The sequence below is a fragment of the Heliangelus exortis genome, chromosome 22 (genome assembly GCF_036169615.1).
Source record: "Heliangelus exortis chromosome 22, bHelExo1.hap1, whole genome shotgun sequence".
NCBI lineage: Eukaryota > Metazoa > Chordata > Aves > Apodiformes > Trochilidae > Heliangelus > Heliangelus exortis.
Window position 1 is genome coordinate 8,437,774 of NC_092443.1, and position 27,352 is coordinate 8,465,125.

At 39.6% G+C, this 27,352-nt stretch overlaps 1 protein-coding gene across 2 annotated transcripts; it reads right to left on the bottom strand.

The window, feature by feature from the left end:
• Positions 1-838: 838 nt before the first annotated feature.
• QSOX2 (quiescin sulfhydryl oxidase 2) lies at positions 839-27,347 on the bottom strand. Of its 2 annotated transcripts, none has more exons than XM_071766577.1 (12): positions 26,797-27,347; positions 21,990-22,090; positions 20,624-20,672; positions 19,417-19,522; positions 19,146-19,236; positions 17,539-17,684; positions 17,184-17,324; positions 14,950-15,079; positions 11,970-12,092; positions 10,941-11,091; positions 6,998-7,186; positions 839-4,668 (listed from the first exon to the last, which is right to left on the bottom strand). In XM_071766577.1, the coding sequence occupies exons 1-12, from the start codon at positions 27,059-27,061 to the stop codon at positions 4,118-4,120; spliced, it is 2,043 nt and encodes a 680-aa protein (XP_071622678.1). In that variant the 5' UTR covers positions 27,062-27,347; the 3' UTR covers positions 839-4,117. The 2 variants fall into 2 exon arrangements, with proteins under 2 accessions (XP_071622678.1, XP_071622676.1); XM_071766575.1 differs by having other exon boundaries at positions 19,417-19,525; positions 26,797-27,137.
• Between the last annotated feature and the right edge of the window lie 5 nt (positions 27,348-27,352).

Genomic DNA, 27,352 nt, shown 5'->3' on the forward strand with positions numbered 1-27,352 from the left:
TTTTCAGCCCTGCACATCTCATTGTCAGCCCTGCAGGCCACTCACACTGTGACACTATCTCAAGTGGGGTTCCACAGAGGTCCCTCTGGACGATCTCTGCACACTCCCACACCCTCCTGCTCAGGTGGGAGAAGGCACCAACCCTGCACCTCTTTAAAACCAGACAGATGTATGAACATTGGGTGCAAGAACAGGGCACTCCCACCCCTGCCCCAGCAAGGACAATGTCCCTGCGTTTGTCCTCAGGACAGGCAATGAGCCCATTCCTGAGCTTCCCCAGCACACATCACTGCTTTCCAAGTCAAGCCCACAGGCTAGCGAGGAAACATCTCCCTGGAGAAGTGGGTTGTAGAGCCAGAATTCAAAGAACCTTTTCCACAGGTTTAAGAAATCCTACTGATTTCTAAAAACTTCTTGGAATACCTCTGCAGGTACTTGTGACAATCAATACTTGTGACAAGCCACCCATCCCACCTCCTCAGTGGCACCGTGGGTGTCAGCAGAAGCCACAGAACGATTCAGAATTTGCAACATTCAGGTTTGCAACTTACTTTCCTAAGGGAAAAGAAGATTTGTGTATGTCTATGTATGAGGATAATGTGCAAATAGTTGTTCAGAAAAAGGCAATTTTTCCATCGCTCCTGCAGACATTCACATTTTGTGTGGGATAACAGGGAAAGAAATGGAGCAAAAGTTTACCTGCTCCTGGTGCTTTTTAAAACATGGCCACATAAAATGACAGATATGGTTTGAAATGGATGTGTGTAACAGCTACCCTTGCACTACAGCTGAGGTAAAAGGAACTTGAAAGTACAAGTAAAAAGCCCAAACTCACCGCTTTGCCCAAATGTTTGCAATTTATTTTAAACAAGCACATTAGTTTACAATTTAGTACAAAAATGGGTCACTTTTCCTTCCTGGAGAGGTATGAGACTGAGTTAAAAACCAAACAAACCAAAACAGAATAGACTTGAAAATGTCACGCTACTGTAATAAATAAAACATTTAAATTACTCAACTGTTACATTCACTGTTTCCCACAACTCATATGCAATGCACAGACCTAGACAACACACCCTGGACCTTCTATTTTGATGTTATTTCCCATCCAGTTCTGAGCAGGAATAGCAGGATGGACACACTGCTGGAAATGAAAAATAAAGTTTTCAGTAATAACTCATTAGGTTTCTTTAGCACCTGTAGCTGCTCCTGGCACATGCCACAGTACCCCTTTTATTTCCTATGCAGGTTTAGTATTTCCTCTTAAAAAACACTGAAGAGCAAAGGTGGCCAAGAAATCCTTCTTGAAAATGGCTGCCACCAGTTTGGTATGATCCACAAATGACCATGGCATCACAGAAACTCCTGTGGTTCAACACAATATGCAAATAAAAGCTCTAAGAATGAGGTGATTTGTGGTTTGAGGTGACTTTTAAAGAGCAAACATTTTTTGTAACTCACTCACTGGTAGTGTACCACAGCAAAGCAGCATCACACATTCCCCAGCAGGCACAATGTATCTTTACTGCTAGAGGACATAAAAGGATATAATTTGCCATTATAAAGCTAGAAAATAAGAACAAGCAAACCAAGATTTACTTGACTGAGTATAAAGTCAAGAGAACTTTTCCAGATGAGGTCCCTACCAGGAATTCAAGTGAAAGCCTTGGCCACTTAGCTGACAACAGCTGAGCACCAACACAGATAAGCAACATCCTCATTTCAGATCTTCACACTCTTACAAAAAACAAAGATAACAAAAACACTGAAGGTCTGGGTTTTGGTTCTTTTTGTCAAGTTTCCAGCAGGGTCATAGCAACACTAAAAACAATGATGTCCAGCAAAAAAAAAAAAACCATCAAAACCCTGAATCTAAAAACACCAATTGCTGCTCTTGGACAGGGAGGGTCCTGAAAAAGCAGAGACTGAGTGGTGAAGACTTTATGTCAAAATTAAGGAGAGAAATTCTCATGTCAGACCAGAAGATGATGAATTCACCAGCTGCCCACAGACAGAGCCCACGGGTGGCAGGAGCTGATCCCCAGCTCCACAGAGCCTGGAGTCAAGTTTCCCACGATGGAGCAGAAGCCATGGGCACAGAAAATAAACAAACAAGGAAAATGGCTCAAGAAAGCAGCAGATAACAGCCCCTCTCTGCACATCAGACCAACAGCATCATCTGAAGGGAGGGCTTTTCCTCCAACACACTGATGGTAACCACAGAGTTAATGTCCCATGTGTGTGTTATTTTGACAGCCTAAAGGAACAAGGGGTAGTAAATGTTTGAAGCCTGTGTTTGGTATTCTAATGGGAAGCTGCAGAAGCTCATGTCAGAAACATTCTGTTTTGTGAACAAATAAGGTTTGATTATGAAAAAAATCTCCCTGTTCAGTTTTTTGTGCTTTTTAGACCATTCTTGTTGCTAGGATTTAAAAACTTTTTATGCTAGGGCTTATGATGGGTATAAGAAGACACACTAACAGTACACATGCAACTAATTGGCCAGGGACTATTCCTTCTCACATAACAGAAGAGACAGCAAACATTCAATTAAATTAAAAGTTGCAAATGTAGAATTGAAAGGAAAAGCCTTTTTATATAACATAATTAATCTGGAGAACTCACTGCCACAAGAAAACATTGAGGCCAAAACCTATTAGGATTAACTAAAGATTAGGTAATGGATAACTAGAACATGCTCAATTACATTGGATAGGATTATAAACTTCACTATCCAGAACATGAATTATCCCCCACAGCTAAGATCAGAAAGGAACTCCTATTCCAAATAGTAATTTTGGAAGGTACAGTAACAGTTCTCATGGTTTCTTCTAATTGCTGTCAGGCAGGACCCAGCTAGCCAGATCTGGAAAGGGAACAACCACATCCCCAGCTGCTGCCCCAGCCCAGAACAGAGCAGCTCAGCCTGACCCTTTAGCTGAACCTTTCTTGGCCCAAAGAGAGGAGCACCCCAGCAGAAGGAAGTGCAGGAGAAATGGGCTGTTCTTCCAAATACTGACAACTTTACACCCAGCAGGTGACACTCTCTGTGAGCTCAGGACTGGAAATACCAAGTGAAGTGTTTACCCCACCTCACAGGAGGAGAAGTTACTCCATGTAAGGGAGTTATCCAACATCACAGGGAACTCAGTATTCCCAGTTCTATGCATTTGTTCTGGCATGGTGATGCAAACCTCTGTCCTTCATTAGAAACAGTCTCCCTTTGCTGGACTTAATCAGAATTGAGTTCCAATAATTACTCAGCTACTTTTCTGGTTCATATGAGTGAGGTGTGTTATCTCACACTCCATCAATGCATCCAACAGAGAAGCAAATGAAGCACTGGGTCTGAGCCTGCCCTTGTTTACCTCTCAACTCCATTAAAGTAGATGACTGCATTAGCAATCAGAATTAGGTAGTTTACTGAGACACAAGCTGCCCCAGAAGTTCTCATCCTAGCAGAGACATACACATCCTTGGCTGGAATGCACAGGAGAATGGAAGACTTCCTTGGAGGTGCTGTGCTTTCTACTTTAAATCTGTAGTGTAAATAATATTTGAGAAAGTTGTATAGGCTTAGAAATTTAGAATTGGTTTCATCAGATTAGAACTCGTGTTTTCTGAAAAAAAAAAAAAAAAAAAAAAAAAAAAATCAGAATTCTTGCTTCTCCCCAGGTAACAGCATAACTGTTTAGTACTCTGGTAGCTAAAATGAGCTCTGGAAAAATTAAAAGAAAAAACAACACCCTGACTTGAAGTACACAAAATAATATCCAATTCCCTTCGAAAACCAGGCACAGTTGATTGCATAATGTAATGTTTACTCTGAGAATGAGTAAAGGACATAGATGATAAGCCAGAGAAAAATCTTGCCTGGAAAATGTAATGCTTACTTCAGTGGCCATTTTGTGGCAGCACTCAGTGTGTGCCTCAGTCAAAGGTTTGGGTCCTTACAGCGAGCCCTGGACACGAAGCTAGAACACTTGTGAAATGACTTGGGAAGAAAGGGGTTTTAAACAAGGAATACTGTATATAAAATCCCTGATCATAAATATCACAGCTGTGTCTGGTACTGAACAGCCACATACAAGGAAAGCTTTGTTTCTGGATCAAACTCCTAGACAGATGAACGGTGAGACTTCACTTTCCACCGCTTCGAGCGCATCCGGAAAAAAAAGTACATGATCATTAAAAACAAGGAGGATGCCACATACAGTATGACACACAGACTCATGTCTAGGTTTGAGAATCCAATCCCTAAGAAAGACACAGTCTGCTTCATCTCTTTAAGGGTAGCTGAGCCAACTGCACCTTTACTGCTATCCTTGACAGGTCCGTGGTTTGCTATGAGCTTATCTAACACCTTTGAGTCAGAATCTAGAATGTTTTCTTTATCCTGGATCTTATTTTCTCTATTTCCACTAGGTTTCTTCAGTAGGCTTTTGTCCTTCACCTCCCTTGCATCCCCCTGCTCAGTTTCAATGGAGTCAGTCTGGCTTTCAATGTATTTATACAGAATATTTTCACTGTTATAGTGATCCTTCAAGAATCGTAGAACTTCAGCTTCATTCCAGCTGTGCAATCCTTTAATTTCTTCATGACATGCAGGACACATATCTGGAGTTGGCCACTGAACTTTGGGAAATTTTGGATCTTCAGTCAAATCACCTAAAGAGGAGGAGAGAGGAAAAAAAAAATCAGGAGTGAGTGAACTTGGAAAGCTGAACCATCAGACACTTCACTGGAAACCACAGAGAGCACTGTCCACATGGTGAAGCTGGCAAAAAAAGCACAGAGGAAGAAAATTTGTATTAAACTGAAGATAATCAAGGATAAATTTAGAAATGCAGGAGTTTCCTTAGGGATGCACCAATCACATCCTGAAGCACTGCCTCCTCTTTCAAAATACAAACTCTAAATTGTTATTTTCCTTTCTCTCAGTGAAAGCTCCAAGTGTTCCAAATTTAATACAACAGGTACTGCAACTGCTGTTTTTAGAGGGCATGGAAACACCATCACCTGGGCCTTTCAGGGGTTAACTTGAACTCCAGGTCCAAACAAACTGCTCTTTTGCACTCACTACTCTTTAATCCTGGAGCATGGTTTGTGGCAAGCAGTTTCAAGGCCAAAAGCTGCAGATCTTGTCATGTTTCTATCCCGTGACCCATTCCACCCTAAGCTTGCTTCTTCACAGCACAGCAAACTGTCTGCAGCACTTTAAAAGCCACTATGATATTTAAGATGTATTTTTTAGCTTGCTTTTTAGCACCTCAACACACAACACTACCTTGAACTTGCTCCAGTTTTGACATTTTGGTTGCCCATAGCCCTGGCCCCCTTCCCCCCTTGGTGGCCAAGAGCTGGAGATGGCAGCTAGTGTTAGCTTTGCCCTAAAACATAACATTTTTAACTGGGGATGGAGATCATCTTTAGAAAAAAAATCTCTAATTGGTAAAAAAGTTGAATTATTTAGCTGATTGTTATTCGTACACTAATGCTTAAATAGTTTTGAAAAATAGATTCTTATTTTAATTATTTTTAGCATCTTCAGGTAGGACTACAAACAGAAAACTTGCTTGTTTTCCTGCCAAAGAAAAATGCTATAAATTCTGAACATTCTAAGGGAACAGGAAGACTTCATAGGGCAGAGCTGTACACAACAATCTCATGACCCACACTTGAAGGCTTTGCCAAGGGGGTTCTCACTGACCAGGCAAGCACCATTTCTTATGGAAAGCTACACAAACTGTATCTGCATCACCAGAAATACAGATGCAGCTTTAAGGGCCTAAAATAAGTCACTTTCCCAAAGAGAATTTTTAGCAAACTTAAAAAGCATAATTTAACATTATTATTTATTCCAGTATGTTTCCAAAAGGGTATTTTAGCTGGCCCTTGCATCATCTAAATCAATATCCATGCAGTTTCCAATAACTTAATGCCCTAAATAAGTACATTGCTCCACTGCCACTCCAAGTCACCAGAGCTTCCTGCCCCTGTGTTCAACCTGAACAGTAACAAACATGAGGGGATGTCTTGATTCAGTACCTCATAATTTACCTTTTTTCTCCCTGGAGAAAGGAGACCAAACTGTTTACACTCACAGTAGTATTTAATACTTCACACATCTTGGGAATTCAGCATAAGCACAATATGAACACAAAATAGCATATTTAAATTGTAACTAATGCTCCATTACACAGATCTGTAACAGCAGAGAGGGATTAAGTGCAAAGAGAAACCAATTTTCCTTAGTGCTTTAGTTATTTGATATCCCCATAACAGAAGGCATTAAACACAACCAGTGTTTTAATGGTACTTTTAGAAAACAGAGCAATCCAGTGGGGGAACAGATTTTCCTCATAGAGCAATTTTGTTTAATTCAGTCACTGATCTGCTAATAGTTTAGGCTCTTTTATACTGAGAAGGTCTCCTGTTCAATTCTGATCATTTCCAACACAGCATCTCTCTGGAACAAAATGAAGACAGGCTTGTACAGCTATTTAAAGGGTTACAGAAAAAAAAAAATTTAGGCTGAACTGTATTGCTCCTTTTGAAAAGGCTTTGATTTGTACTCCAGAAAGATGCTCTCATCAAGCAACAGGTGGAATGTCAGCAGAAACAGCAGCTTGGAGAATGACAAAGTTTTTTCATTATATTTCAGAAGAGATAGTTGTGTTCTGGGGTGTGCACTGCTCACTCACACAAAGGTGAGCACCCTGGTTTTTAGAGTTAAAGCTGATTGGGATGCTCTACATCTTGCTCTACTCACAAGTACCCTTCTTGGACACTAAATGTGGAATTAAGTCTTTTGAAGTCAGTATTTAATAAAAGCATTTCAAGGAACAAACAGTGGTGCTGTTTTAAAACTCCTGTTACAGAGCCTGATTTGCCTCTCTCTCTGCTCAAATATAAAGCACATTTTATGAAATGTCACAGCCTTCTCTTTCAGCCACAGCTCCTCTGGTGGGTTTGCCCAAGCCAGGTCATTCCATACCTGCCAGCCTGCTGTTCACAACGTTGTGCTTCTCCCAGAGCCAGAGAACAGCTTTGTCCAAGGTCTGAACTGAATCCAGGGACTCCTTAGCCATTTCTTCAAAATGCTGAGCACAAGCCTTGCATCCAAAAAAGTGGTGAATGTATCTCCTCATGACCTGAAGTACTATTTGGGGATTGTCTTCAAGACCTAGGAGGACAGAGCAGATGCATTTGGCACCAGCTGGAGAAGCAGAGCTTCAACATTTGCACTTCAATGTACATAAAAGTGAAGTGTGGGGAAAGGAAAGGAAATGCTGCTGCCTTCTTGTTCCCTGCAGATTCACAGCTCCACTTTAGAGGGGAGAAACCAGTCACCTGCAGAATGTCAAGATATTCAAAGCACACAGTGACACTTCAGTAAGTCACTAAGATATTAGAGGCACTAAAAGCTTCACATGGAGCATTTTCATAACGTTTTGGTTTGGTTTTTTTTTTTTTTAGAAGTCCATTATGAGAGTACATTTTGAAACTGTTAAAATCATGCCAAGTCCCCCAATCCACACTGTCTGTATTTCACCTACTTCTTCTGGAGGCACAGAGATTTTTTTTTTTTTTAATCCACTGGTCTTTTGCTCAATAACTAAATTAATATTTATGTTATGCATTGCCCACTATATTCAGGCTCAGGTATTAAGTTCTGGTGACCTTGCTAATGAAAAGCCAAGAGTCAAAACCTCTCTGCTAAGTGTCTTACAAGGTGCCTGTGATACCTGTTTGCTGCTCCATAACTCTGGGGTATTACAGAGCACCAGAATCTCATTACAATTATTAATGCTGTGGCTTTTTGGCAGGTACAGAATGCATTCACATAATAGCTACTTAACAATATTTGAACTTTCAAGAGCACCTCAGGACTTCTGCCTAAAATAAATGCAAATACATTATTTCTCTATAACATTCACACTAAAGATAATGCTAAAAAAAATAAAAATCATTATTTTATTCAGATGTTAGCTCAGGTCTTTACAGACTGAGAACTTTAGCCTTGGTCTTTATTGTTACAGCAGGTAGTGCTACATCTGTAAGTGGCTTGAAAACAGGAGAGAATTCATTAAAATCCTAATGGTTCCATCTCTGTCTCACAGATTTTCTGATTCATGCTTAATTGACCTAGTAAATTATGCCCAAATGTACTTAAAAATGTACTATATGTTACCACAAACACACACGTGTCAAACAAAACACATTTTATGATGCAGATTGATCAAATTACTGACTCCCACAGTTGAACACTTCTCATTGTAATTTACAATGCAGGTTTTGTAGGTTTTGCAGGCAAGGGTTACAGTGCTGTGCTCCCTGTCCTGTTCTGGTAGTGCATAACCAACAGTTTGGTAGCAGAGATGCCCTCTGTACACCCATTGTTTTTTGAAAAAAAAAAATCCTCAGCAAAACCTATCCAAAAACTATCAAGAGAATTTATCTGTCCTCTCTATAAGAAATGCATGAAGACTGCCATAAATATCTTTATTTAGAGCAACAACATTTTATTCTTGAACATGGCAGAAAAAAAAAAAAAAAAAAAAAAAAAGGGGTCTTTAAAGCCAAACAGAAATCCTAAAAAGCAAACAATCTCTACTCAGACATTCAATATCTGTGATTGAATAGGAGTGTATAAATAAAAGATATGAGATTAAAGCAGATTAAATTACAGTACTAAAGGAAAGGCAAAAAATAATTTTGGAAAATTGAAACAAATTTCAGGCACATTTTCAGGTTTACCAAGCACACTAAAAATATATATTTAGAAAAAAAACACCACCAGGCAACAAAAATAACTATTACAAATAACCTCTTTATGGAGGAGCAGGGATTCATACACAAATGTAAATAAAACTGCTCTTCTGTGTAATGTGACCCTCTTGAACATTCATTTTGTGGGGAGGTCTTTAAAATTCAGTAACAGATTACAAAGAAACCAGATAATTTTTTAATGAAATCCAGAAGCCTGTCTTGTTCACACCTATAGGTCCTACTGCCTAAAAATCAATGTAATTGAGCATGCTCAGGTCTAGATCTCTGCAATGATTTCACACATCCTTGGATGGGAGCAGTTGGGCTCAGAGTTCCTCTGGATTCCTTATGCTGATCCCACTGCAGGTTCAAATTACACCATTCAACACAAAAACACATCAGGTACAAACCAATAAAAACACTGTAGCTGGAAAGACACAGCAAGTTCACACTGACTGCCAGACACTGCAAGCAGGGGAAACTATCAAGAAAAATACAGCTGCTTTAAAAAGAAAATAAACAATTGCAAAATGGCTCATTTTGTTTGTTTTTCTTTTACCAGCCCAGAGATGAATCTTCTATTAACATCTGCCATGTATCATCGTGTAATCCTCCTTTTCTCTTTTCTCCCAAACTACTGCAATTCAGGGTAACCCTAATCTTTAAAGTGGACAAGAACCATAAAACCCTACCTGTGGTGGGCAGGATTAGGGAGTACATCATGCTTTTTAGTAGATGGGATTTAAACAAGCAATAAGGAGAGGAAAACCTCCCAAGACATAATCCCACAGTCTCAGACTGACCCAATTCTCTCACCATAAGAAGTGATCATCACATATCTGGCCCGATTTAAATCGATGGTTAAGTGTGCCAAAGAGTTCTCAGGTTCTACAATTTATTTTTAACTTCAGACTGACCAGAGCTCAGGCTTGAAACACAGGAGCAATTTAAGATGCAATTCTGTACAGTTAAATACTAGGAACATTTTTACCTTTCACTTTTGGCAATTCAGACAAAAGGGGAGAATTTAACTTATTCCTGATCCTGCTGAGCAGCTCATGCATCATCCAGTAGGAAAAAACCTCCAATTCACCAGGCAGGGTGCAGTACTACATTAAAGGGATTCAACTTACTGTCCCAAATATCAAACAAAACAAGGAGAATCAAAAAAAAACAACAGGATGATTAGCTATTAAAAAAAAAAAAAATTCCCTGTTCTACAGCAGATCAATATTGAGAACTGAGAGATTTCAAGTAATGCTGAACAAGTGTGTCTACCTGTAAGTTGAAAAATCAAAGCAACTTAAAAATTCCTGAGTTTTATGATCTAGTAGCAGTCCATCTAGCATTCTTATATTCCTTGGAAAAGACATTTAAAAGGTTTTAAATGAAAGCTAAATAAAACTATAACCAAACAAAGCACTGTCCTGGCAAGAACAGAAGTACAGGAAGGCTGGTATTTCAGCAGTAGTAATTCTAGTTCCATTGTGAAAGGAAAATAGATTATACACCCAGCATGTTCCTTAAACAGTAACCATCACCAGAATATTAACATTCTGCTTCACAAGGTGCTGCAAGTCTAAAAATATGCAGTTTTACAGAGTGCTTGCAAGGCAGTGTGTCACTGCACAGATTAATGGATGTGAGGTATATTTGGTTGAAAAAAAAAAAAAAACAGCAAAATATCCATAACACTGGGTCTTTAAGAAATAAAATTACAAGATTGGCTAATGGTTTTACAGCTTTTATAGCTACTAAACTGTATGGTTTAAGCTCATTCTTCCTAAATCAAATTAACAGCATAACCTCAGGTAACATGAACAATCATCACCCCTTCTCAGGTGATGAGAATTCACACAAAGAATTTCTTTGTGTGAAATTCTCTCCTTTTTCTGCTTTATTGCTCAGAGCTTTAGGGCCACCTATTTTATTTATCACATTTCTAAGCAACAACAATCTGCCAGACTTTCTTTCAGAGCCTCCCTGCTGCAGCAAAGCTATGCTCTGACCTCTGCTGGTACCAACCTGAAAGCTGAATCTCCAAGTCACCTCCCCCAATGTCTTAGTTGAGTATTAACACTCAAAAAAATTTGCCCTAATGCATTACTTTTCCTACTGCTGCATGAATTTGTCTTGTCCTTCAGGTGTCTCAGATAACTGCTGCTCACCTGTATTCATCAAAGCTTTTGGTCTCAGTGCAGCTTGAACAGTGAGGGTATGAAACAGCTTCCAAAGGGAACAGGTATAACCTCTCAGCTCTGGTCTGCTGCCCTGACACCCAACCCACTGGATCTTCTTAGCAAGAAATATCCCAGAAATCTGAAAAAAAAACCCAAAAAACACAAAACCCAAAAGAATTTAAAACACACACAGCTCTGGGAGCTACATTCACCATTGCACACAATAGCAGACACAGCTGATCCTACCTTGAAACTGAGGTGATCCAAAGATAAAGATCATAAAGAGGAAATTATTTTCTGCACCTAACAAATTCATGCTTAAGGCAAACAAATTGTAAACTTACAACAATCCTTAAGCCAGAGAAACTCTGAAGCACCATTAGAAACCACATCCCTCTGGCAAACATGTTGCATGATACACAATGTGCTGTCCCTGGTGTCAACCCAACTAAAATGCAGATCACAAATGTCTGAGGAGTTTGACAGAATATTTCAGTTAATTTGAAGTTTTTCTTAAGCACAGCATGAAGAAAACACATGCAAAATACTCCTTTAAACACTGACACAGCCACGGGTTCCCTGGACACACTAAAAATTCCATGTGACTTGGCAAGATTTACATGAATTACAGTAGCAAAGTCTTAATAGGAAATTAAAGAGTATTTTGGGAAACTCTTCAGGAATAATGCCCATTTCAAAGGATAAATTTCCCATTGTTTAAACTCTGACCTTCAGGAGAATCCTGCTGATCCCAGGCAGAGCAAGCAAAGGCAACTCAAAAATTTCTTCTGGGAAACTTGTGTCATTTGAAGCTGTCATGAGGGAACGTGTGGGGTTGTGCATTGCAATTTCTTCATGTGGGTTTTTTTCTGGTAATGATTTCATTTTGCTTTCATTTTAACCGTCGTATAACTCCATTATAACAGAGGGCCCATCAGTAAGTGGTGTCTTAGATTTATAGGGATTCTTATCCTTTACTAATGCTGTGTTTTATGCTAGAAACAAGCACCAGCTTACCCGCATTTTGTTGTTGACCAGATCCAGGATAGCATCGTAAGGGATTTTGTCTAATGGAAGGCTCACCAGCCACTCTTGTAAGGTCTCCAGCAACTTCACCACAGGCTGACGGCCAGGAAAAAGCTGAGGAAAAAAAATAAGAAAAAGAAAAAAGAGAAGAAAAAAAAAAAAAGAGGAAAAAAAAGGAAAAAGAAGGGGAAAAAAAAGAAGAAGGGGAAAAAAAAGAAGAAGGGGAAAAAAAGAAGAAGGGGAAAAAAAGAAGAAGGGGAAAAAAAGAAGAAGGGGAAAAAAAGAAGAAGGGGAAAAAAAGAAGAAGGGGAAAAAAAGAAGAAGGGGAAAAAAAGAAGAAGGGGAAAAAAAGAAGAAGGGGAAAAAAAGAAGAAGGGGAAAAAAAGAAGAAGGGGAAAAAAGAAGAAGGGGAAAAAAGAAGAAGGGGAAAAAAGAAGAAGGGGAAAAAAGAAAGGGGAAAAAAGAAAGGGGAAAAAAGAAAGGGGAAAAAAGAAAGGGGAAAAAAGAAAGGGGAAAAAAGAAAGGAAGAAAAAAGAAAGGAAGAAAAAAGAAAGGAAGAAAAAAGAAAGGAAGAAAAAAGAAAGGAAGAAAAAAGAAAGGAAGAAAAAAGAAAGGAAGAAAAAAGAAAGGAAGAAAAAAGAAAGGAAGAAAAAAGAAAGGAAGAAAAAAAAAAGAAAGAAAAAAAAGAAAAAAACAAAACCACAACCAAAAAACATATTTTAAAACACAAACCTCATTAGCAGCAAGACACTCATCCTTAGCTAAATGTGTTTTTCCCATCTTTAAAATGCTTTAGATTTTTAGTTATGAGCAACTTTATTATTTGTTCTGCTTTAAATAAAAGGCCATTTCACATTAACTTTGGCTTAAAAAAATTAAGAACTTGCATGCACAAAATGTTAACCAGGAAAAAGCAGCTACTCAGCAGCAGACAGAAATGCTTCAGAAGAACTTTTGACAGACTACACAGAATTCCACCTTCAGGTAATTCAGCTCAGAAAGGAGCACAAGACCCAAGTGAGTCAGAGAAGCTGTAATTCTTCTCCCAGTCAATCACAAAAATTAGTTTTTATAGAATACTTCTTCCAATTTCTGTAAATGTTGGTTATCTAGAGGAGCATTTTCCTTTTCCTGTGTGATTCCCATAGTGATTTGGAAATAGTGACTTCCTTAACTGGCAACTTAAAGAAATCAGTGCCCAGCAGATTAGTGTGAGAAACTGTAAATCAGAGGTAATACCCTATTTTACCCTAGAAATGATTGTAATTACTACAGAATTAAGTAGAGTATGCATATCATTCCCTAAGTACCCTCCCAGAGGGAGCAGTTTTTCCAAAAGATGGGGAAATAAAGCACCTTTATGTGCTACATTAAATACATAAAACAATTTATTGCAGAACATGCTATACATACACTAACCCTCCTGTAAACATTGTCCAACTATCAATAATATCTAATTTAGAGGGGGCAAAAACATTTGGGTTTCATTCCTGGGTTCAAAAATGGCCTGTATAGTCTGTAGGAAAAAAATTAATCAGTATTGCTCTGAACTCCTACTACATTTCCTCCTGTAGGAGCCCCAAGAATATCATATATTACTGTCTAAAAGACAACAGTACCTCTGGCAGGTATCAGGCTCACTGAGGATTCAAAACCCAACAGATTTCTAGATTTCTGCACTGATTGTCAAAAAAAAACCAAAACAAACCGCTCACTCTGGATGAAAATTCCCCAAACAGGGAATCCAGAGCCCTCTGTGACTTAGGGATTTCTCAACACTACAAATGCTGATAGACTCGAGGAAAGTCTCAAGTTTGGTCATGGAAAGAGCCTGAGAATCCTGAATGAGGAGCAGGAGGGAAGTGTTAGAGGCCAAGAGAAGGCAAACAAAGGAGAGCCCAGAGCTGAGCGTGCAAGGAAAAGAGAGCATTGCCCACTTAGGCACTAATAGCCAGGGAAGCAAATGACATCAGCTGGCCAGGAGCCATCAGGAAGAGCAGAGGATGGTTCAGGGATAATGTGATGGAAAGATTACCACTACACTTTCTTAAAGAAATGAGGCCAGCTAGAGATTTCTGACCTCTGATGGCTGCCGGGTGGGGGGGGAGCAAGAAACTGATTTTTTGATGAATTCAGATATTTAGAAATATTTTATTTTTCCCCATTATTCCTTTAAAAAGCTACTGATTCATTATAATCAAACAAAGTGTGAGCTGCTCAGTAAGTAAATATAAAGAGATATTGGTTAGGTCACTAGGATGACATTATAAAGTTATCATAGAATCATAGAATAGGCTGGGTTGGAAGGGACCTCAGAGATCATCGGGTCCAACCCTTAGATCATCAGGTCCAACCCTTAATAACCTTAATAACAACCCTTAATAAGTTAGATTATTCCAGTTTTTCACATTATGTTACATATGTTGTCTAACTCAAAGATAATAGGTAGAATTTTTATTTTTTAAACACTCAACTATAATACCTCTATTTTTAAACACTCAATTAATTTAAATCCATATCGTGATTATATTAAGAATTTAAACAGAAGTTAGTAGTATCTCTAAATAGAACACCATTTGTTAAGTATGCACTGATGAAATCCAAGTCAAGAATTAAAAACAAAAGTTTTTTTTTTTAATCCCACTCAGTAACAATAGCTACTTATTCTGAAAATATGACAAATGGGCTATATTTATAGTGTTTGTGCAGTATGCTGCAGAATACTTAAGCTATTTAATTTCAAGCCCTCTATAAAATGAAATTAAAATGCATTTTAATCCTGTGTGTCAGAACAGCATACAATAAGTCAAAAATAACATTTACAGACACCCACAAAACTATTTTTTTAGGCTCCTGAGGAAGCATATATTTAAACATTCTGCAAGACATTTTGAGAGACTTATGTCACATAATAAATTTTATGTTAGAGTCACTTTATTCTTACAAATAATCAAAGAGTAGAATCGTGTACCTTGGCAGAGACAGTAACAAAATCCTTGAAGGTCTTCAGCTCAGCTCCCTCCAGTGTCTTGTGTGTAGCAAGCTCTACCCTGAGCAGGTAATGCAATCCTGATTCAAGGTCAGCCATGTACAGCTTGGACCTGAAACACACATTTATAACCTTGAAAAGTGTCAGGTTTCTTTCGCTCATTTTCTCACCAGTCATGAAGGTAAAATTGATATATAGAAGGTGTCATTAAAACCTCAACATTTGCCACTCCACAGTGATTGCAATGGATCCTGCACCAGGATGGGAAGGGTACAGCAGTTACTTGAGGTGCTGAGCATGGTGAGTGTCAAGTTCAATGAGTTTCCCTGTGCTCTCCTAAAGGAGTAATTCTGTGTCATTTTGTTTGGAGTCAGACAAGTGAGGCATAACCACACACAAGAATTTCTTTCATATTTGACTAAATTTTCTGCCTCACAGCCAGCTTTCCTTGTAACAAAATTATAGCCCTGCCACTGTCAGTAAGGAAACAGCTGGTGAAAAAAAAAAAAAAAAAAAAAAAATCACAGCTTCCCCTCAGGACTGACCACAAACAGAAAAATGACACACTATGAAAAAAGGAGGCTTCTCTTGGGCAAAAGTAGATGACACACAGAGCAGGAAAGGAAACCAGGCTAAAAAAGGTCAAAGTTGGAGAGGACTGAATCTAGAAATCTTCTCCCAAAAGCAGTAGTTTTACCATAGGTTCTTTGCATATCAGTTTAACATTCAAGTTTAATTACACCAGCTCTTAGGACACAAGTAGGCAACTTATGACAAGTAAAGCAAATAATATATTCTAAGAATTCCTTCTCACAATCAAGTATTTTCATAACAACAAAAAACACTTTCCAAAGTAAAAATACATTGAGTACAAGAACCTGTATTTCAGAGTACAAAATCCAGACAGTATGATAGCAAGTAATGTAACCAAAGAGAAGTTCACAGTTACTAGGTACACACTTCTTGCAGGAGTTCAGCAGCATTATTATTTCTAAAAACAAATAGAAATAAAACAACAATCATTCAAGAAACCAGCTGGTCCCATCTCTTAAATAACATGCAGGAAATAGTAAAACACAGAATAATCTATGTTATTAACAATTCAGACTAGACTTACTCTGAATTTATCTCCTTAGCTAATAATGTACTCACTTCAATTTTAAAAGAACAGCAAAATTCTGCTTCAAGTTTCTTAAATAAAGAGATATCCATGTGAATGCATGAGGTTCCCCCAAAGAATCCTGTTTGAGAGATACCTGGACTTGAGATTCACATCAACAAGACTTTGCCTTGCTGGAAAGCAGCTCAATTTAACAAAGTTATCCTGATAATAGAATGTTTCACATAAAATATTTTGCAATAGTCACTGAAAGAAGCTGACACTAATAGTGCCCATGAAAGCAAATAAGTACAAAATGAAAGCACTCAGTGCTACATCTTTTCCATCTAAAGATGCTGAGGGATTATCTCTCTGCAAAGCCCTTGCATCCTTCTCTCAAACAGACAAGAAGAAAAGAGGGTGAAAATAAACCTTACCAGATATGGTAAGATAAATACCTCTTACAGTGACTTTAGTATTTTCTATTGTACTTGCATTTGACAAGCACTTTTTTATTGGGCACTGCTTAGAATTCTTTCTAGAGAAATGTTACAGCTTGTTATTTTATTATTTATTTTTGAGGAACACCAATTACACATTGAAGTTTTCCAGCAGCTCAAATCAGTGATTTATATGCTGCAGGTAACAGGTGACAAGTCTTTGCTGATTTTGGAGTTAATTAAATTAAATTAAAAACCAAATACTCAAAGCTCACAGTGATTTTACCTGTGAACTGTGGGAAGTGCTGCTCATAATTGTACAGACCTTGCAACCTTGATGCTGGAATTGAACCAATTGACAAGGGTTACCTGAATATACTAAGAAATGGATGAAGCTGAAGCAAGAGCTGAAAGTTTGTCTCTCAGCTTTGATGCCATAATTTCTCCAGTATTAAGCATGAGCTTAACATTTAATTTTACTCAGCAGCAGAAGGCACAATGAGTAGTGACCAACCTATCCAACTCAAGCTGCACCACCTGGGATGGAATGAAGGAAGATTTTTAACTGCACTGGGATTTTATAATAAATTACAGCAGAGTTTCCTACGTGGAAAGCAAAAGCTGCAAGCGAATTCTAATAACCAAGCATTGATCTGAAAATCAAGGCTATCACTTACTTATCAAACTCTTTCCACACCTTGATTTCTGTACTCTCCTTGTTTTCTTGAGCAGGGAGCTGAAGTGGCAAAAGCAGCTTTTTCCTTACACCTGGCAGTGACTTTAAATATGAAGAAAAGACAGACCGTAGAGGCTTCAAACTGCACATAAAGGGATAAAATAAAGATTACTTTTTGTCTCAGACTAAGTGAATACCCAAAGCAAATTAGTATATTTATAAAACAAATATATTCACTTTGCTTTATATTTTTCAGTCCTAGCTCAACATGTTATGTTTTGACACAAAGTGAAATGATACCAGTGAAATGTAGGAATAGTAATAACAACTTTTTGGATTGACAGGTAGCTACTTACATGTTAATTAACCCATGGGACCCATTTGGATGCACCAGATAGCAGGAAGGGACTGAAGTAATACCAAGTTTCTCAAGAAAGGGCTTATCAAAATCCAATGCTCTCTTTACAATGATGTTTTCATACTGGATCAAGTCTAAGATAACCTGGGTAACAAAAAGATCCCATGAATTATAGATTATTCAAAGAATATCCAATCTTGGAGGACAACACATAAATTGGTGAAATGCATTATCTTTTAAGGTTATCATTTAGCTGTTCATCAAAGAAGATATCTATGACCATTTTCTCTAGACAATTATAATTTAAAATAGCAAATATTTAATTTAACAAAGATTTACACTTCTCTGGAATTCATTATCCCTATCTTCCATTTTTTTTTCTTGGTCTACCCTGATCTTTTCTCTTTGTAGCCCAATATCTAAAGAAAATACTAGAAGGAAAAAGAAAATGTCCTCATAGACCACAAAACAGTCCAGAGGACATTCCACAGGAACCAACAGGTTTATGTTTTGTTGTATTTAAGAGTCTAAAGACAAATTTTCAGGTAGTGCAGAAACACTGGCCCACCACTTTCTGGTATTCTGATTTCAAAGTCCCTGACTTCAAATCCAATTAAGTTTATTAGCAAATATTTTTGCTTCTGAAAGCAGTTTCCACTTTCTGTTAACCAAATGACATTCAGTCTTTCCCTATAACAGCAGGTAATAAAATTAAAGTGTGATAAAAAGCTGAAGAACTTCGTAATCATGACATTTCTTTTCTTCAGTGATGCCCACTTGTATCAACACAGCAGCTTCCAGAAATCCAATGTCTGGAATAAGCCCACTTCTCCAAGGAATTCTTGCTTTTGGCAGCCCACTCTCCTCTACTTATGCAACTGGGCCACCTCAGCATCACATCTAATTAGAACCATTTCACAGACAACTGTTATTTCTACACAGATCATGCCCAGATAATTATGCAATTTATTTTCTTTACTTATCCTAGATCTTGGCAGGAAAAGAAAAGTAACAGTTGTCTAAGCTAACAGCAGGCTCATTAGGTGGTGAAATGATGCCAAATCAAATATTTTATTGAGGGAGTAGGAGAAGCAAAAAAATCAAAGACTTCCACTTCCTCAGTGCCTCAGAGCTCTGAAAATAATTTTATGCTGTCATCTTAATTTAGAATGTAATTTCCTAAAGCCTAAATGTGAAGAAAGAACCAGGGAATTTAGAGTATAAATGACAGAAATCACAAAGCTGCCCAGAAAAATGAATACTATGAACAGCTCTCTAGGAGTAACACAACAATAATGTAATTTGGTAACATTTTCAGCACAATCTTCCAAATTTTGAAAGAAAAAAGAATGGTGCTAACAATGAAATTGACAAATAAATCTGCCATGAAAACATGGATGAAAGAATTCATCTGTAAGCAAGTTCCTCTTGTGTCTAGATACAAGGGCCCTATGTAATCCTTTGAGTCTGTGCTGTCCCAAACGTGCAGACCTCCTGTTTACAACCCTTTAATTCAGTCCTATAATCAAAATTTGGCTACATAACAAAATTCAGCTGTACTGTAACATGCATTCATATTCATATCATTCCCAAGTCACACATTACCTCTCGTCCAACATAGGAATTATTATTTTCAAACACAATGGCAGTGTAGTGATGGCTTTTCTTGTCAAAAAGAGAAGCAACATCAGGGAGCCTTTGAAGAAAAGAGAAGCTATTTAGGACAGGTAGGATGCAACACACCCACTCCTACTGATGGAAACTCCTTTGACAATCTTCTAGCAGGAGTGATAAGATGGAAAAAGCTTACTTCATCTTTAATAAGACCTTCAACACTTTATTTCATTAACAGCTGTACTTTAAGCAAACAACTTACAAAACAGGATCCAATGGTGGGCAAGCAGGCGGCCTCACCTCTTGGGAGTGGTTCTGTAAGAAGTCAACCATCATCTGACGAACTGTCTGCAGCTCTCTGTCTGCTCCTGCTGAGTACAGGTTACAAAAAGCTGTATGCAGTGCTTCAGAAAACTGGGAAAAAAATGACTCACGTGCAGGTTTTCGTGCTCTTCTGCATCAGGTTTTTGTTTTGGACTTGAAAAATAGATGACTACTTGGCTGAAGAACAAGGGCTAAGGATTTAGTTGTAGGATTTCATTTTAATGTTGAGATGTGATCATATTTAAAAGCTATCATCCCACCCCCAAATTAATAAAACTTCAGGACTCTTCCAAATTGAACTATCTGCCTGCCTTGATGATTTCTCCTTCAAACAGTGCTGCACTCTATGTTCATTTTCACAATAATTTGCAGGAAGGCTATTCCTCAGGCATTACAAACTGCAGGGGGTACCACCCCTAACCAAGGAGCCAGGTGAGATTATAAAGCAGATGTGAGGAAATACATGAAGTCTGAGGCTGCTTTTTTGCTTCAAAAGAAATAATTTAAAAAGCAGAAAGTCTCACACATGCCAAAAATTAACAGGTGACACTACAGCCCACTTCTCCCTGAAGGGTTAATGGTGCAGGTGGTCTTTCTTCTGACCTCTGGCCTCTTAAATGTTAATCCATTGAAAAAGACAACATCACTTTTGTCCCCAGACAAACCACCTCAAGCTGTGATCCTGTCAGACACACAGGATAAGCCTGTTTTCAGTTAGCCAACATCTGAATAGGGGATCTCCCAATGAGATTCAGACTGCCTGGAAAGTGGCTGACAGATCAAAAAGCACCAGGCAGGACTGAGCAAATTGGATCTCGTGCTTATGAAGTTTGTGGTGGGAAAAAGGAATTTAACATTATCCAACCTTTTATGAAAATTAAGAACTACACTAAAAAAAAAAAAAAAAAAAAAAAAAGGAATGTGAGCCCTTCGTTCTTGAACAAATGTTATTCCTGTCTAAAATTCTGCCATTTTCATATGGTACTTGTAATATCCCACCTTACAGAGCTATTTAGTGTCCACCCCATCTGTACTTGTATAAACTAATTGAGAGGCAAAGGGATTTTGCTCATTTTGTTCATCTGACACAGTTCTGTCAGACAGGAAAACTGCTTTGGGAATTTCTTACAGTGGGACATTCTTACCTTTGTAATTTTCTCCAGTAGTAAACTGCTTTGTAAATGCTTTGAAGTACTATGTGAGGAAAAAAAAAAAATCTATTATTGCTTTGAAAATAACTTGCTGTGTAAGATGACATTCTCAATTTAGACAAAAAAAATGGCTTTCAAGATTTTTTACTTTTTACAGCTCTAATTACAAAACATTTTGATCTATCTTTTCAGAAGACAGTTTTCCCTCTTAGGCTATTTATTTATATGATTTATAAGGACCAGCTTCTCAACTATAAAAGGGTAGCTCATAGGAACCAGGCCAAACTCTGATACACAATAAAGCCAACTTTTAGAGGAAAAATACCACAACATATAATTCAATACTGTTTATTGCATGATCATGTTGCATATTGTATTACTGAAAGCATTAACAAACAGGAATTAACTGAATACTAAACCAGTCCCACCAACTCTGTGTATACTTAGAACACTATTCACATTTTCTCAACTCCCTCCAGTGGTTAAACAAGGATATATAATAGAGCTTGACTGCCTTCTGCTATAAAAACTAAACCAGAAAAAAAAAAACCTCAGTGCCTAATAAAGAGTGCATACGAGTTTACAACCCAAAGATTTAAAGAAAAAAAAAAGTTCTTTCTGTGGGGGCAGAACATCAGAAATTCTACAGCATGTCTTATGTTCCCTCTCCTACTGTAGCAAACACAGCTTATTCAGCCCTCTCCATCCATCAGATTCTGCTTATGCTTCCTGGTAACAATATGATCATCCAGACTGACAAAGACAGAGAAGTTAAAAATTTCACTGAGGCCTGGAGATGAACAATGGTAGATACACTTCTGGCAAACAAAAGATCCATTTTAAAAGCCAGTTAAGCAAATTACTAAATTAATTAGAAAAGTAATGAAGGATCAATCAAGAGTTCATTTTTTCATTGGAGCCCTGGCCATGAAATCACTTGATAAAGGATTCAGTGTATTGCCTTTATTTTCACATACCACTATTTTCTTACTTTCATACACCACTACTAATAATCACAAACAGTTGATTTGACAAATATTTATACAAAATGTTATTATCTAACAAACACACCCCAACTAGGTGTTAGACACATGTAACAACATAGCACTTTTTAGAATGGTACCTTCTTTCAATAAGAATTTTTTCAGATGCAGAACTGAGGACTGAAGTCCTGCTATGAACAACTGCAGCAGCTATTGTGCTCAGCAAGAACTTGTACTGATCTTCTATCAGCTCTGCACCTTCCTCACCAAAAGCAAAGTTCCAGCTAAAGAATAATCAGCCAGATGTAACAGTCTGCACAAAAAGTTATGGTTCTAGCTACTATAAAGCACCTGAGGCAGCAGCTGATGCCACTTACCCTGAAAGTTGGGTAATAGTGAATACCATATTCTTTGCACGTCTCGTAGTTCTCTTCATCTCCACAATCCAGCACACCCACTCTAATTGCAGATTCCCAGTCTGAAAACAAAGATATCTTTCAACTTTGCAGCAGAAGTGATCCCAGATCCCAGCTGATGGATTACCCTGCTTCCCACACCAAACAACAGCACAACTCCCAGAGATCCCAGGGGCATAAAAATCAGGTCCTCAGTTGATTCTCATTTGCTGTTTGTTTCTCTCCTCCAGAGTAACACCATCTCCTGCTTTATAAAATAATTAAAACCTCCCTGTTTCCCTTAGCTGCACCAGTGCTTCCAGTACACCTGAAGAAGAATCCCAGCACACAATGTAATGTATACACAGTGGAGAACCACAACACATTTATTTCATCCAGAAGGATGAACTGGGGGCCAACCCAACACTTGCAAGATACCAGAGTGTACTCCCCAGCTTTTCCCAGTAGCTAAGCTCATAAAATAAAGCATGCAAAACCTAGGAAACTGAATAAAATGAATGCAACAGTTACTCATCCCCATGGCTGCCAATTACCAAGCCATAAATGGGATGCATCTTGTATCAGAGCTCTTTTAACAAGGACTCATCTTTACCAAACTTCCAATCTTCTCAGAGTTCTCCAGAGCTGCAGCCAACCCAGGGCTCACACATTGCCTCCTGAAAGCTTCCTTTTTCTTACAGTAATGCTCAGAAATACATTGGATACATGTAAAAAAAATATCTGAGTTTTACCCAGAGAGGTAAACAGCTGAGTTTCAACATCACTGTGTTTCCTTTATAAATGTTTCATAGCAATAACCACAAGAGTTCAAGTATTTCTATAAATATGCTTATATAACTTTGATAAAAGCTTTCAACTCATTTATAGGCTTCTCCTCATTTTGCTAGGAACTTATCTTTTTTGATCCATGCTTGGCTGCAGCAATCACTTTAAGGAAGAACTGCTCCAAGAGACTCCTCAGCCAGTTACTTTTTAAAGCTCAGCTAAATCAACCCAGCTGTGGGCAGAATTGGAAGGTACACCACAATTCCCAAGTATCAATAAAATGTAAAAAGCACTAAAATTAAACTTGCTTTTACAGCAAAGAGCACCAAAGTTTCATCAAGTTCAAGATCTGATTGACAGTTGCATGCTTAGCTGCTTTTGAAATTTAGCTTGACCTTTATTTGTCTCTGGAGGAGGATGGGGCAGCTGATGGAGAATTTCAGTTGTGCTGGAACATGCCAACAGCTGAACAGGCACCAGGAGTAACTACAAGCATGCTGGAGCAGATGGGCAAGTATTCACAGGAGCACAAAAGACACAACAGTCTATTTCATCAAATAAATGCAGGAAAAAAAAAAAAAAAAAAAAAAAAAAAAAAAAAAAGAGAGAGAGAAAAAAGAAAAAAAAAAGAAAAAGTTTGGCTTCTGGGTATCTCTCTCATTCAACTTTCACCACTCCTCCTCCTTTTTCCACCTGTCTTGATCCTCCTCCACACAATGAATAGAAGCAGTATGAACCTAATGCAAATAACCTCCCCCCAACAATACAACCCCATCCCTGGCTAAATACTTGGGTTAAAGAGCACCAGCTGGGCTGTGTGCTGCTCAGCATTTGCTTCTGCTTAAAAAGGAGCTTTTCCTTTCTAAAGGATGCAAAAAATTCTGGAGTGCACAGCCAAGAGACTCTGGAAGTTGACAGTGACACTGTAGCTCAAACTGGGTTGTTTTTTTTTTAAATGCTGATAAATTTTAAATTAGCATTAGCATTTTTTAAATCCTCAAGCTACACAAAAGGGGTAGATGAGTGACATCACATTAAGCAACAATATTTCTGTTTATGCTAAAGAAGTTCCAAATCATGACATGAAGGCATTGGATAAACTGTAAATCCAGGAAGTTGGTCAAACCTCCCTCCCACTCAGGAAATGTTCCACAACACCAACACACCAGGTGTTCACCAGTGTGAAGAGACTTTCTTTGCTTAAATGCTGTGTTACTGCCTCCAGCAGGTACATGTAATCCCACATCTCATTTTCCATGGTGAAGTTTTGGTCAGGGAGATAAGAGATGCACCACAAGGAGCCTCTCCCTGCGTGCTGTTTGAGTTTCACATATTTTATTTACTCCTGAAAAGCAGCAAGGTTCCTGCACTTCCCCACATGTTAAAAGAGCAGTTTCTAGAAGGAAAACATTATTCCTAGATTTGGAATAACAACTGCTAGATTTGGAACAGTTCTTAAAAATCCAGAAGAGAGGATTACTCCTGAGGATAATTAAATTGTTGTTGTGTATGGGATTTCCAAGGGTTTGTTATCTCTACACTGAAAATTACTACACATAATTCCAGCCCACAGGCATTTTGGTGGATAGATTCAATCATCTTTTAAGACAGGAAAAGCACAATTAAGTGTAATGGCCACTTTGGACACTGCTGTAATAAAACTAAATGTGTGATTAGGGATGCAGCAGCAGTGGCTCTAAGCTTAAAGCCTGTTCTTGGAGGAGAGGGACTATCAAACTCAAAATGTAAATCACACAAAAGCAAGCACCACTCATCTTTCAGGAGGATTATCTTCTACTAGGGAGGTTGCAATGACAGTATTGCCAAGATTTCACAAATGAAAAATTAAATAAAAATTACTTATCCTAGCACAGGCCTCTTATGGACAAAGCAGTTGCATCAATTTAACTGGACTGTACCAAATTAGCAAATATAACCACAGTGACCTAGGAGTTCTCTAATGTAGATGAGCCTGCATCCTTGGAGACAGCTGTAATATCCTAGCAGATGAGTAAATATTTTTTAAAAATAAACGTTGAGACACAAGAGGGAGAAACATTATTTGGTTCTTTTTGGATGAGGCTACTAATGAAAAGTATGACTGTTCTCAGTCTTTGACTAAAACCCATTCATTACAACTTTAAAATGGAAACATTTTGCTGTCAAATAACACCAGAAGCCAATTGCATTTGCTGGCAGTGCCAATGTCCACAAACATAAAAATCCACTTCTAAAATTAAAGTCTTCATAAAAACTCAATGGATTAAAAAGAAGATAGGCTTTTAACTGGCTATGGTAATAAAAGTGCACAACATCATTTGAGGTTATCATTGACTGCAGCTGAGAAAGAAAATGTGCATTTGAGGAAGTCATTGCAAGTTACAAAACATATTGCCTACAAAGGTATGATGCTGCTGGGGCAATGTATACCTGTGTCCCTGTCTTATTTTGATAAAAGTTCTGGGCAGTTCAGGCTCTTCATAATCTTCACTGCAGCCTTATAACACCTCTTCATTCTTCATTTTCTTCAAGGAAGAAAGTCTAATACTATTCTGACCACAAACATACCAAATGAGAGGGAAGTGTTATACAAACTTATGCAAATCAATCCAAAAAAGACCTTACTGCTTTTATAAACAAAAGCCCCATTCAAGAAAGGAGCATCTGAAATGCTCTTAACCTATTACTGCTCCGTGTTTCTTGGTTTTTGAGTTTCAGTTCCTTGGTCAGCAACCCTCAGCATGTGATGTGTCCATCAGGACCTATTTTTAGTTAGGCCTCTATTTCCCCTTATCTGAAAGCCCACATGCCCAACACTGCTCCTTCTCTTCATATTACTTGTTAACACTTTTCCCAAACAAGACTGCCAGAGAAAAGCCAGAGCTCTTGCCTCCCTCTCAAAAACTGGAACTGTATAAATGCATTAGAATCTCTGCCTACATCCTGGAAACATCTCTTGGGTCAAACGCTAAATTAAGAGTAGTTTAAAAGCTTTCAGCACCACTATATTAAAAATAACATTTCCTACAAACTTGATCTCAGGAGCCCTCCCCACCAGAGCTACTGAACTGAACTGATACCCAGGGGATCACTTTGTTTCCTTACCTTACATCTATGAGTTAAATAAACCCTTCAGCACCAGCCAAAAAAACCTGAGCAGCCCGGAACACAGTGATGCAGGGCTGCTGCAGTGTAAACCGTGGAGAACACCCTTTTTTTTTAAATCTCTATTTGATAAATCTGAAAATTTGAGTCTCATTTAAGCTTGACTATTGTATTACTGTCCTTCCCTCCCTCCTGGCCCATTCACGCTCTACTGAATTTGCAAAATACAACCCAAGCACAAGGCCAGCCCCTTCAGGACCACAATATTTATTTTCTGTTTCGCCTTTATAACGGGCTAATCTCTTTACAAAACATTCCGAAATAAAGATCTTGCCCCAAAGCGCTGACTCCAAACACCTCCTGTGCCTCAGCCCACCCGCTCATAGAGCCCCTGAGCTGGGAACCCGCAGCGGGATCGCTCCGGGTGTTCGTCTGAGGGTGTTTTATCCCCGGGTTTCCCACACAACCTTCCACGGGGAGCCTCGCTACTGCCTGACAGCCTCGCTTTGTCCCGTGTGCCGCTCCGGCCGGCAAGAGCCACCACGGGAGGGTTCAGAAGGGTGACCCCCACCCGCGGGGCCCGCAGCCGCATCCCCAGCACGGCCACGCGTGGCAAGGCACCGCGGGAGCCCGGGGGCCCGGCTGCCACCCCCCACACCCCTCATACCGAGGCCCCCCGGGTGACCACCGAGGCCCTCCGGGTGACCACGTGTGCCCGGGCACGGCGAGGCCCCGCCGAGGCCCACACGGGCGCCCCGAGTCCCGGGCACCGAGTGAGGGCCGCGACCCGAGGGAGGCCGCGGTGCGGCCCCGGGGCCGGGCGGAGCTGCGGAGAACCGGGCGCGGGATCCCGGGAAGAACCCGCGGCGGAGGGGGCGGCGTTGGCGCCTCGCCTCACCTTTGACGTCCCCCGCCAGGGCCCGCCAGGTGGGGGCGAAGGCGATGCAGTGGCCGCAGGACGAGCTGTAGAACTGCACTACCCAGGCGGCCGAGGAGTTGAGCAGAGCCTGCCTCACCGAACCGGCCGACAGCACGGTCAGCGGGTCCTCGCCCGGCCGGTACAGCCGCGCTGCCGCCGGTAGCAGCAGCAGCAACAGCAGCAGCAGGGCCAGCAGCACCGGCAGCAGCAGCAGCAGCACCGGCCGCCCGCCGCCCGCCGCCATGTTGGGATGCAGCGGCGAGGGGCGGGGCGGGGCCGCGCCATAGCAACGCGCCCGGCCCTGGAGACGCGGCCTAACGCGGGGCAGCGCCTGGGAGCGGAGCCCGGCGATATCCGGACCCTTCCGTTCCCTCTGGCTTTGGGGGCGTGAGGGGGAAGCTCAGCCTCGGTTTCCTTGTGAAGGAAGCGAGGGGTTCCTCGTCCGAAGGCAGCGAGGCCGCTCCGGCCATAGGCGGCGAAATGGCCTTTCCCCGGGTGGGGACGCGCATCTTGGCAGCCGGGACCGCCGGGAGCC

What these genes read in the sequence shown, in the direction of transcription:
- QSOX2 (XM_071766575.1), bottom strand. Translation starts at nt 27,061, where the DNA reads ATGGCGGCGGGCGGCGGGCGGCCGGTGCTGCTGCTGCTGCTGCCGGTG. An exon ending in TTGTTACTGTCTCTGCCAAG is followed by an intron (nt 12,093 to 14,949) that starts GTACACGATTCT and finishes TTTTTTCCTCAG; the next exon opens with CTTTTTCCTGGCCGTCAGCC. An exon ending in AAAAGCTTTGATGAATACAG is followed by an intron (nt 7,187 to 10,940) that starts GTGAGCAGCAGT and finishes CTGTCCTCCTAG; the next exon opens with GTCTTGAAGACAATCCCCAA.